The following is an 11706-nucleotide window of genomic DNA, read 5'->3' as shown; positions in this document are numbered from 1 at the left end:
TGTATTAATTTGTATATGTGTATATACTGTATATATTAGTTAGTTAGCATTTTATATAGATATATATGAAAATTATTGCACATATATATGCAGTAAGCAATAACACTGCCTATTGTGATGTCAAAACAGAATGCATTATGCATTTCAAATAGTACATTATTGTAACATGGTTGCATTGCCTGTTTATATCAGTGTCCAGTTACATCCCAGATCAAGATATTATTTCTTTCTTCAATTTTGTGCGCAAAAATGTTTGCAGTGCAATTAAATAGTGAGGAAGGAGTCATTAGAAATCATATCTAATGTCTACGCTGACTAAGTGCATTCTATTGTTGTCAAATCTGTCAAATTTGTTCAGCCTTCTGCAAAAAACTAAGCGGGTTAGGCTATGTGACTGCATTTCTAAGGCATTCTGTACAGAGAATGTAAAATGCATAGAGGCAGGCATGATTTCCAAACATCAGACATCCAATTTGACTATTGTTTTCAAAATTACGAGGAACGATTTAATGGGTTTTCTATGGTCACCCTGAAATGAGAACTATTTATAAGCAATGTGGTTAAACAGGCAAAAGAATAAAAATACAGACTGTATTGAGTCATTATACAATACAAAACAGGACATTGTAGCCTTTCTCTCTGCGCTATTTGACAAGGTTCATGCAGTGAGACACTGAACCAGTTATAGAGTTTAAATGGCAACTCAACTGAGCCACAATAAAGCAGCTTTATTTCACAATAGATACAAATAAACAAGCTCATTTGGACATAAAGAGAATGACTTCCAGACCACAAAGATTACACTGACGCCTCCCTCTGACAGCCCCTCAACCGCAGCCTCGTTCTGGGACTAAAACCGCACCCCCTCCAGTCCACACTCCTTAAAGTGTTTTGCTGTGAGTGTCATCGAGAAAGCATGGGACTGTGTGTATAAAGTGCTTGATTTGCATTTGCCAATGATTTCATTGACTCGAGAGGCAGATCTAAACTCATGAACTCTTCTGTGGAACAGTCTTGAGAGAGGAGACTTTCTCCATATGAGATGTGATGTTTTATTTTGGATGCAGTGCTGATATCCTTTGCTGTTGAGCTCCATGGTTCCTCCTGGGCTTGTATTCAAAGATCCAGAATCACGTGGCCGAGCTCCCAAGTGAATTTCAGAGCGTTATGACAGTGCCAGAAGAGTTTTTTGGACTGATGGTGAGCATCACATGACCTTGATTTAATGGCTCCCTCTGGTGCAATCCACACATATTCTCCAGCTTTCCACACATGCCTGACCTGCTCTGTGCATTCCCTACAAAAATGTCTCTGAAGAAGGAATTTTTGCTTTGCTCTACTTAAGATTGTTGAACTTCTGGCCCAACTCGGGTGTGGAAATGCTGTTCTAATACTCTGAGACATGTGTTGATATAAACATTGAATTGCAAATAACTTTATGTCTGTTTTATAGCTACGTCTGCTTTCCCTGCTGAAAAAAATTCAGCTAAAATCAACTTAGGTTGATTGCTATGTTTTGGAACTAGCAGTGCTGTTATCGTTTACTAAAGCTAAAACTAAACTAATACAGCATGTTTGTTGTCTTTAATAAAAAAAAAAATTTAAATTAAAAAAAGTGTGCGCTAAATCTAATGTTTTCAGAAATGTAAGCGCATATTACTTGTAATTAAATTAAAATGTATTATAGTTTACTTATACATTAAACTTGAGAATGACCAACTTTAATACACCTTCGTATTTAATTTCATAATTATTTCTATTGTCTTTGAAATATGGATCATTTGTATTTCTGAATGTACTGACAAGCAGTTATGGTAAACTAAAATTTGAAAAACCTAAACAACTTTAAGAAACATTTTTAATTGAAATGAAAACTAGAAATGTTTTCTTGGCAACTAACTGAAATAAGTTTAGGTTGAATTGCTAAAACCATAACTAAAATAAAATAAATTAAATCTAAACAGAAATATAAAAGTGACAGAAGCACGTGACAAAATTAGTCAAACTAAAATGAAAACTAAAGATATAAAAATGTAATCAAATTCAAGCAATTCATAAATACAAGAAATAATACTAAAATAACACTGCTGATCCAAGCTAGTGTAGGTGGTTGATATTCTGATGCAATTAACATTTTTACAAACAATATACATAAAAATTTTTTCATTAATATAGGGAAATATTTGTAATTTATTGTTATACAATCGAATGGCTGTCAATGGCGAAATATGCTTTTTGCAATCTGATTCTGTAGTTACAGTGTCTACCAACAGGGGCTAACTAACCATGCTAACCAGCCATACCCTGAATCATTGTGACTTTAGTTGAATCAGTCACATCTCCAAAACATGATGACAGCAAGCAGGTTGTGTTCACATGCCAGACGAGCAGCTGCCACTGAGATCAAAATTCCTTTGACGTCCTTCTCACAACTTCCTTCTCTACCAGCTGGTAAACAACATTTGGACCACCAGCTAATAAGAAAGCCCTACTTAAGATTGTTGAACTTCTGGCCCAACTCGGGTGTGGAAATGCTGTTCTAATACTCTGAGACCTGTGTTGATATAAACATTGAATTGCAAATAACTTTATGTCTGTTTTATAGCTACGTCTGCTTTCCCTGCTGAAAAAAATTCAGCAAAAATCAGCTTAGGTTGATTGCTATGTTTTGGAACTAGCAGTGCTGTTATCGTTTACTAAAGCTAAAACTAAACTAATACAGCATGTTTGTTGTCTTTAATAAAAAAAAAAATTTAAATTAAAAAAAGTGTGCGCTAAATCTAATGTTTTCAGAAATGTAAGCGCATATTACTTGTAATTAAATTAAAATGTATTATAGTTTACTTATACATTAAACTTGAGAATGACCAACTTTAATACACCTTCGTATTTAATTTCATAATTATTTCTATTGTCTTTGAAATATGGATCATTTGTATTTCTGAATGTACTGACAAGCAGTTATGGTAAACTAAAATTTGAAAAACCTAAACAACTTTAAGAAACATTTTTAATTGAAATGAAAACTAGAAATGTTTTCTTGGCAACTAACTGAAATAAGTTTAGGTTGAATTGCTAAAACCATAACTAAAATAAAATAAATTAAATCTAAACAGAAATATAAAAGTGACAGAAGCACGTGACAAAATTAGTCAAACTAAAATGAAAACTAAAGATATAAAAATGTAATCAAATTCAAGCAATTCATAAATACAAGAAATAATACTAAAATAACACTGCTGATCCAAGCTAGTGTAGGTGGTTGATATTCTGATGCAATTAACATTTTTACAAACAATATACATAAAAATTATTTCATTAATGTAGGGAAATATTTGTAATTTATTGTTATACAATCGAATGGCTGTCAATGGCGAAATATGCTTTTTGCAATCTGATTCTGTAGTTACAGCGTCTACCAACAGGGGCTAACTAACCATGCTAACCAGCCATTCCCTGAATCATTGTGACTTTAGTTGAATCAGTCACATCTCCAAAACATGATGACAGCAAGCAGGTTGTGTTCACATGCCAGACGAGCAGCTGCCACTGAGATCAAAATTCCTTTGACGTCCTTCTCACAACTTCCTTCTCTACCAGCTGGTAAACAACATTTGGACCACCAGCTAATAAGAAAGCAGGTACCAAGTTTTGAAAAACAACTTCCACCTTAATCTGATTTTAGCTGGATTTTCTAGCAGTTTTCAAAATCAAAGGTGAGATAAGGTTTTGACTGGAAACCTTGCTGCTGGTGTATGTGTGTAAGTATGTGTGCCAGAGGAATTTGTGTTGTCAGCTGGATGGGTTGAGCATCTCAGTAGGTCACGTCCCTGTTGATCATGTCCAATCACTGTGTCAGGGGCCTCTGGAGTGAATCAGCAGCAAGAAGTATGCTGCCGATAAGTCAAGCACTGAATAAGCCTCTAACTGTACCCATGGGGAGTGATCATGTGTTATAAAGAATGAAGCTCTCCATTGGGTTCTACTTCTAACCCATGAATGAGGGCATCTCATCTACTTGAAAGATAAAGTTAATCATTTCTGTAATTATCGTCGCTTATGTGGTTTTAAATGATTGTAGGTTTTATGCAAAGATATTCCTATTAACAAGAGCTAAAACAGTTAATGCATTTATGAATTACAAATGTGGCTTGTTCACAAAGTAATCACAGCTTTGTTTTTGTTGAGCTGTAGAATGCATATTTAACTTTTCCCCTGTAGAATTCATAATAGCTAAATTATGTCATAATAAAGAGAGTTAGATTTAGGGAAAGAGCAAAGAAAATATTATTAGATCAGTATAAAAACAACAGAAGGTGGACAATTATTTTGTTTTTGTATTATGGGTCATTTCGTGTCAAATCAACCAAATTTCAGAAACTTCCCCAGCTCAATATATTTGATTTGGTCAATATTTTTTTTGAAGAAAGTTGGATATATTTGTTGCAGTATATGCCAGTGGTGACTATTCAAAAGTTTGCATGCCTGTACCTCAAGAAGTATTAATTCCCTTTTACATTTTGGGTCTTAACAAACTTTCCTTTAGTCATATTTATGATCCTTCATATTTAAGGCACTATATGGTTCAGGTCCAGAGATATTGCAATTTCTATATGGCTTCAGGAGTAAATTTGACAAATTTTCAGTGTTCAAAAACCAAATATTATTAAAATTTTAAATAACTGTTTTCGATTTGATGATGTCTTAAAATGTCATTTATTTCTGTGATAACAAACCTGAACATTTTCAACATCGTTACTCCAGTCTTCAGTGTCACATGGTCTTTCAGAAATCATTCTAATATGCTGATTTGTGAAAACTGTGAAACTTTTTTTCATAATTCATTGATGAATGGGAAGTTCAAAAGAATAGCATTTATTTACAAAAGGTTTTTTGTAAGTATAAAAGTCTTTACTGTCACTTTTGAAAGAAAGTGGGAATGCATATACAATACAATGATGAGAAGGCCCGAACTTACTGAAACGGTGTCTCCACTTTCTTTACAAATTAACTTCATAATCATGACCCTTTGACCTTTTGTGTTATTTTTCCCAGTGGTTCAGAAAGCAGCACTTTATCTCATTGTTTAAGGTCTTCTCATTCCCCGACTGTGCGGGAAATGTTCAATCAGCCCCATGTGTCCTCCACATTTCCTCACATCGTAGTGGCTCGTCTCCAGGCCTGTTCTTCTCTGCACCCACTTTATGACCTTGTTTGCTTTTGTTAAAGGCTCCAGCTGGCCCGGCCGGTTCAGAGGACCACAGATGCACATCCCTTTTCATTTTGTGCGGCGGTCCACACTTCTCACTGCTTTCCTGTCTCTTTATGTGTGGTCCCTGCCAACAGTTTTGGCCGCAGTGCGTGCTAATGACCAGTGAAGATGTGAAGTATAGCTGACAGGGTCTGGTTTGTGCCCCACAGCCACATCTAGAGAGACTTTTTGTTCTAAACATGAGGTTAATGGAGCAGACAGGTTATGTGTGGCAGGGCCCCAGCCACGGTCTAAGCTAACTGTGACGGCAGACGATTGGACCAAATGAGTGTTTGTTAAGGTTTCAGGAAGTTTTCTCTACTTTGTTGATGCTAACTTCAGCCAAGGAATGTGTATGTCTCCAAAAGAGGGTTTTCGCGTCAGTGCCTAAGAAGAACCATTTCTGACTGGTTCAAAGAACAATTTTAGTGAACAATTCTTAAAAGAGACATTTTGTTCTTAGTGTAAAACCATTATCCACTATAAAGAACCATTTGTACAATAGGAATATTCTATGGATGTTTAAAATTCTTCATGGAACCAAAGATGCCAGTAAAGAACTTTTATTTTAAAGGGTGTAGGGACACAGATACCATTATTAATGTTATTATTGTACCACTAAATTGATTTGGATGTGTCTTATTTGATAGGCCTAAAATAAAATAAAAAATAAAATAAAATCTGGCATAGATTTAAAATGTATAAACTTTAATAAAAAAAAATTACAATTGAATGTTTCTTGGTAGAATGTGGCAAAATCACAATTTAAGGGATTTAAGTTGTACTTAGACCTTTAGATGATCTAATTATAGTAAGCATTGGTAAAATTGCAAATTGATGCAAATAAAGAACCTTTATTTTAAAAGACATGGATCCTTGCTTCTGAAAACGTTTCCTGGAAAAATTATCCTTTTTTATTATTATTATTGTTAAATCACTGGCATAAGGGAAATGAATCAGGACATACGCAAGCCAGACTCAAACAGCTCTGACAAACAACTTTGAATTGCATGCCGTTATTGAATTAATCAGTTATTTTGATTAATTTGCAGTTTATTTACTTGTCGCCACACAAAATTAGACCAAAAGTGTATGTGCCTCTGTCGTGACAGTATGATCTTTCAGACAATGTAACTCCAAGTTCAAATCCAATTTGCTTTTATACTCACTTTTTTGTAAACGAGTCCCTGGAAAGGCCCATATTATAGTAGTGCAATGCCACTGGCTTGAAAAGAATGTGACTGAATCTTTCCTATAAACAGCCCAGAAACATCCCGCCAGTGAAGGACATCTGAGGTGGCAGTCCAAGGTCATATTTTCCAGTCTAGCCTTGGACAGGAGACGCCGCCTTTGCAGAATAACTTCTTTCGTTTGTGTCTGTCTGTACCGCAACACGTGTGTTAGCTCTTTAGGAGGATGTAGTCTGTCAGCAGCTTTCAGACTCTTAAAATACTCGATTTCTGATCGTTCAGCCACAACATTGTCAATGTTATTGTTGTACCACTAAATTGATTTGGATGGGTCTTATTTGATGGGTAAAAAATAAAATAATAATACAATTAAAATAATTCTGGTAGTAATTTAAACTGTATTATTTGTTTTCATTTTAAAAATTACAATTAATAATTTATTTATTGGTAGAACGTGGCAAAATCAGACAAATCAGGGTTTCCAGCTGTATTTAGACCTATAGATTAGCAATTGTAGTAAGTGTTGAAAAATTGCAAATATAGCCTAAATGTAACGAAACAGCTCGTGTAATCTTCAGTTTGAGGTTCATTATCAGTGTTTCAGAGCCTGTTGTATCGAAATGAATCTCGTCTTCCGAGTCAAATTATTTGTTCGATAAAATGCTGCCATCTAGTGGATGTAATGTCCTTTAGCCAGTGACATTATAAAGTCAACTAAAGCAGCGTGTTTATCATCGGATTGAATGGAAAAGATGGCCACTTTGACTTGTCAGTAACATTTTACTACTGAAAGCTTAAACAAAGCAATAGTCACAGTATTATGTAGTTCAGTCCAGTCAACAGCGTGTTTATATATTTTAAATCATTTACTACATTGTAATATAATGCTAGCTCCATCCAGATGCCACGATTGTTCTCACAACGTATATCTTTTGAGCTTTGTCCAGAGAAGAGTATTTTTTTCATTTACATGCATTTAGAAATGTATACCAACAGAAGTGAACCGAGAAAGTCAAAGATTTATTTAGTTTAGGACATCAAAAAAGGAAAAAAAAAAAAAAGTTTAGGCATTTGTCATTCAATTGTATCCCTCCAAAAAGGTATATCAATTACAAGCAAAAATACCATAAAGGTCTTAGCGTACACATCCATTAATATATCTCCACTCTGAGTATCTTTATTTCATCCAAAAACATCAACAACAAAACTGTTTAATACACAGAATCGACAGAGATCTTCAAATTCTTCTGGTTTATATGAGCAATCTAATCGATTTTATTATTATTTTTACATATTGCATTTGTATTTTCAAAGAAATGACAACGCTAACTGCTCTAGAACGGTCCTGGCATTAAGCTGCAACCATCTTATTGATGGCTCATATCTGATGTCTCAAGTCCTTTCCTTTCACAAACAAGATATTGTGGGGGAAGATGTTGGCTCTTCTTAATCGCAGATTCATTCCTTTTCTTTACATGAATTCATCTGAATCATAGCCACCCTGCAGAGAAAAAAAAAATCACATCAAGTCATAAAAGAATTTGTGTCGATGCTCAGCAGAACATTAAGCTTTAAGGATGTATTACCTCATTTGTGGTCATGTTGTCACTCTTCATGAGTGATGAATAATTCCTACAGGAAAGTAGATGTTACAAGTAAGCAGACGAAATTGATGCCTGTACCTGTAAATGATACGTCTCAAAAACTGATTCTGATGTACAAAGGTTGTTTTTATTGTATTTATCATTTATGTATCTACAGTGGAGTCCAAAAGTCTGAGACCACACTGAAAATATTGCATAAACGTGGAGCGAAAACGGTTATTAAACAAACAGGAATTATGAAACACAACAGACATTCACTCAAACTGTTATGCCGATAACATAATTTCTAATGACATTTTTTAATCAAGTTATAAAATGGAAAAAATAAACACGTTTCACTAATGGTCTCAAACATTTGGATGCCAGTGTATTTTTTTCAAAAATGAAAAACTAATATATATATATATATTGTTTGTGTTGAGGTTATAATATGCATGGCAACATTTTAACAATATGCAGCACCTTAATTCTTCCGTCTCTTTTTTCTTCTTCGTTTCCTCCTTCTCCTTTTTCTTCTGCTCTTGTAATTCAGCCTTCTTCTCGTTTCTTTCCTCTCTGTCCCGGGACTCCTTCTCCGCAGCAAGATCAGGATACAGCTCCTCTTTTGTTTTCTCTAGTCTGTTGATGATTTCGTTGATTTTCTTTTCTACTGCCACAATTTTCACCTGTTGACATTGTATAGTAATTGGATATTTATGCAGAAGCTATTTAGAAGATTTCCAAATGCAGTAGTAATACCTGAGCGCCTTAAAGGGGTCATATGATGCTTTTTTAAAGATCATTATTTGGTGTATTTGGTGTAACTGAATATGTTGACATGCTTTAATGTTCAAAAAACACATTATTTTTCAAATACTGTACATTATTGTAAGTCCTCTATGCCCCGCCTCTCTCAAACGCTTCGTTTTCTACAAAGTCCCTCCTTCCGACAAGCGCAGTCTGCTCTGATTGGCCAGCTGACCCAGTGCTGCATTGTGATTGGCCGAACACCGCAAGCACTCGTCGGAAATGTAACGCCCCTTACCATAATCGCTAGCATCATCTATCAAAATAAATGTAAAGACAGAGCCCGAAAGGGGAACAGAGTGACAGACACAGTGATGATGCTGGTATGTGTTTGCAGTACACAAGCCACGGTTAAGACAGCTGTCTCCACTGTGATGTGACCCTCTCTCTCTCGCTCTCTTTCGCTCGCTCGCGCACACACACACACGATGCGCAAAACTCCGCATTTGAACAGTCAATAACAAATACTTAAACTAATAACAAAACAGTAGCTGATTCAGAAGCGCCAGATTGTCATAGCAAAGTCAGAATTACCTCCTCTCCTAGGTTCACGAAACGGTCGTCCATAAAATGCATTGCTGTTCTGTTGTAAGTAATCTTAAAGATTCCTAAATGCATCTACTTCCGGAAGGCCAAATAAAGTGCTTTTGCTTTCGCCTAGAAACACACAGCGTCTCCCTGACATGGCTGCTTCAACACTAACTGCGTTACTGAAACCACGCCTTCTTTCTTTGCGTGAACATTTGGGCGGCATTATGCAAATATTAACACATAGTGAGGTAGATATGTGGGGGCGTATTAGAATGAGCCGTTTTAGGGGGCGTGGCAGAGTCTTAACTTTGATAAAGCATATCTCTTTGGTTTTGAGACTTTAGTCTTTGCAACTTCAGGGATCTTATCAATGCACAATCAGCTTGTAACACTCCAAAGAGAAATTAAAACTTGAAATCGCATCATATGACCCCTTTAAATCACATAGACTTTGTTCAGACAGGCAGTGGCTGGTATTTTTTGGCATAACTGACTCAGATGAGTTTGCTTTCTGTAGTTTCAATTGCATAAAAACAAGCTCATCTATCCAAATAAAAGACCTGGACCAGAATTGGCTGCAGTGTGAACGAAATCATAGAGTTTATCTCTCCTCATACCTCCTTCTGCCGATGGAAGCCTATCTGCCCGACATCCATGTCTGCTGTTTTTTTCAGATTGCCCCATGGTGTGTAGACAACATTAATATTGTTCATTTTGCAACCTGTAAATAAAAATACAAAAAAAATCCTTTAAATAAAATTAACAAACAATTCTTGATGTTTCTTGTAAAGAAGCAGTACCTTGAATGCTGTTGTTTTTGACCAGCTGGGCACAGTCAATCAGGATGTCTTTTGGCATGTCTTCTATCGTTGTACCCTTTAATTAGTGAACATGAATGTCAGCATAGAAATATTATAAATAAAACTGTAGGTTAAAATATGAATAACCTCTCAAAATACCTTGGGCATTCTTAGATATACATGGGCAGATGAGAGCTTGTCCACATGGAACCTGCAACACAAGATACTAATATTTCTTGTACTTGGAACTAATATTTTACATCAGAGCAAATCTAGAAAGTAATAATTCATTTGTGGTGGCAAACGTTAAACAGATATTTGTTCTCACCAAATATCTTCAGGCCATCCATACTTTATAAGATCTTCATCTGTGGAAAATCAAAAACAGTTATTAACGGTCTGACAAGCACAGGATGAGGGTGTTTAAAATAATATTTCTAAGGAATTCAGTACTTACTTTCATATTTATCTTTGCCCATATAGATGGTATAGGGCGGTGAGACGACTGGAAAAGAGAAGCATGTATTCCAACTTTTAAAAAAGCACTGTTTACTCTAATTATTCTTGCTACATATCTAAAGACACACCGAACCTCCAACACACAATATGAATATCAAATTACAGTATATTGCAGTTTTGATAATCTTTCGTATAACGTTCTTATAATAGTTTCGTATTTAAACTGTTTTTGTTGACAACAAACACACTGTTTTGGCTGGGCACAGAGAACACGCTACTCACCTGCGCTTTTAAAGTAAAACACCATCTTTTTACGCAAATACGCAATCTTTGAAAGGTCTTTGTATTCAATGAATATGTATTCAACAAAACACTGAGCACATCAGAGGTAAATAATCTTCTATCAGAGGCACATGTCATGTGCACCATCCATTCCGACCACAACAGGAACAAGCAGCGCTGCAATGAAGTGATTCACTGTGAATGAATCGTTCATTTGAACCGAATCTCGCTTGAGTTCCGAACTCTGCTCACGTCAGCAAATACATCGGTGGATTTCAATAAATAAATACACTTTTTAACGTATATGCAAATTATTAATTATTTATATTCTAAATTACTTTTTTGGGGGAACTAAATAGCTGCATCAATCTGAATTGGAGCGGTCAGGGTTCTTTGAAACTAACTGTTCGAAAGAACCGATTCGTAGAGATGATTCGCACTTACCATCCCTAACCGGAACTTGTCACACACTGTCGTTGTTTTCGTTTCCGTGTGCGCCACAATTGACTTTGGCGCGTTGTTCAAAACAGACCGCGGGTGAAGGGAGAGTTTTGCCGTGGTTATTTTGCTCACCTGTTTTCATACAAAATCAAAAACAGAATCGGATTTATTTGACCTGGTAAGTTAACTACCACATATATTGTTACATTGTCAGTCTCTGAACGAGGCTTGTGATGACTGCGGGATCCTGCAAGTATTTTTAACGACATGTTGGTTTGCTGGTTTGCATCAAATAACTGGCGCCTAGAAATTAGCTGCGGTATAAATGAATGATAAGGATTGGGCGTATGTATGTGTGTGTG

General features: G+C 35.6%; 2 protein-coding genes across 3 annotated transcripts in view; one reads left to right on the top strand and one right to left on the bottom strand.

Annotated features, from left to right (window-relative positions):
- The first annotated feature begins 3494 nt into the window (after positions 1-3494).
- esco2 (establishment of sister chromatid cohesion N-acetyltransferase 2) overlaps positions 3495-11706 on the top strand; it is a 13736-nt gene continuing 5524 nt past the window's right edge. Inside the window, exon 1 of the mRNA XM_016294597.1 lies at positions 3495-3641. Coding sequence (XP_016150083.1) covers positions 3501-3641 — 141 coding nt within the window. The 5' untranslated portion in view covers positions 3495-3500. The remainder of the gene's footprint in view (positions 3642-11706) is intronic.
- On the bottom strand, positions 7479-11085 carry ccdc25 (coiled-coil domain containing 25). Of its 2 annotated transcripts, none has more exons than XM_016294636.1 (9): positions 10904-11085; positions 10620-10667; positions 10491-10530; positions 10322-10373; positions 10163-10238; positions 9980-10083; positions 8508-8710; positions 8028-8123; positions 7479-7942 (listed from the first exon to the last, which is right to left on the bottom strand). In XM_016294636.1, the coding sequence occupies exons 1-8, from the start codon at positions 10926-10928 to the stop codon at positions 8054-8056; spliced, it is 618 nt and encodes a 205-aa protein (XP_016150122.1). In that variant the 5' UTR covers positions 10929-11085; the 3' UTR covers positions 7479-7942; positions 8028-8053. The 2 variants fall into 2 exon arrangements, with proteins under 2 accessions (XP_016150122.1, XP_016150121.1); XM_016294635.1 differs by having other exon boundaries at positions 8028-8073.

The sequence above is a fragment of the Sinocyclocheilus grahami genome, unplaced genomic scaffold (genome assembly GCF_001515645.1).
Source record: "Sinocyclocheilus grahami isolate Dianchi unplaced genomic scaffold, SAMN03320097.WGS_v1.1 scaffold321.1, whole genome shotgun sequence".
NCBI lineage: Eukaryota > Metazoa > Chordata > Actinopteri > Cypriniformes > Cyprinidae > Sinocyclocheilus > Sinocyclocheilus grahami.
Note: the sequence above shows the minus strand (reverse complement) of the source record. Positions and strands in the feature narration are given on the sequence as shown.

Coding starts and splice junctions, on each gene's coding strand:
- ccdc25 (XM_016294635.1), bottom strand. CDS start 10,928: ATGGTGTTTTACTTTAAAAGCGCAG. Junction 10,239..10,321: donor TATATCTAAGAATGCCCAAG/GTATTTTGAGAG, acceptor CACTAATTAAAG/GGTACAACGATAGAAGACAT. Junction 8,074..8,507: donor AAAGAGACGGAAGAATTAAG/GTGCTGCATATT, acceptor ACTTTCCTGTAG/GAATTATTCATCACTCATGA.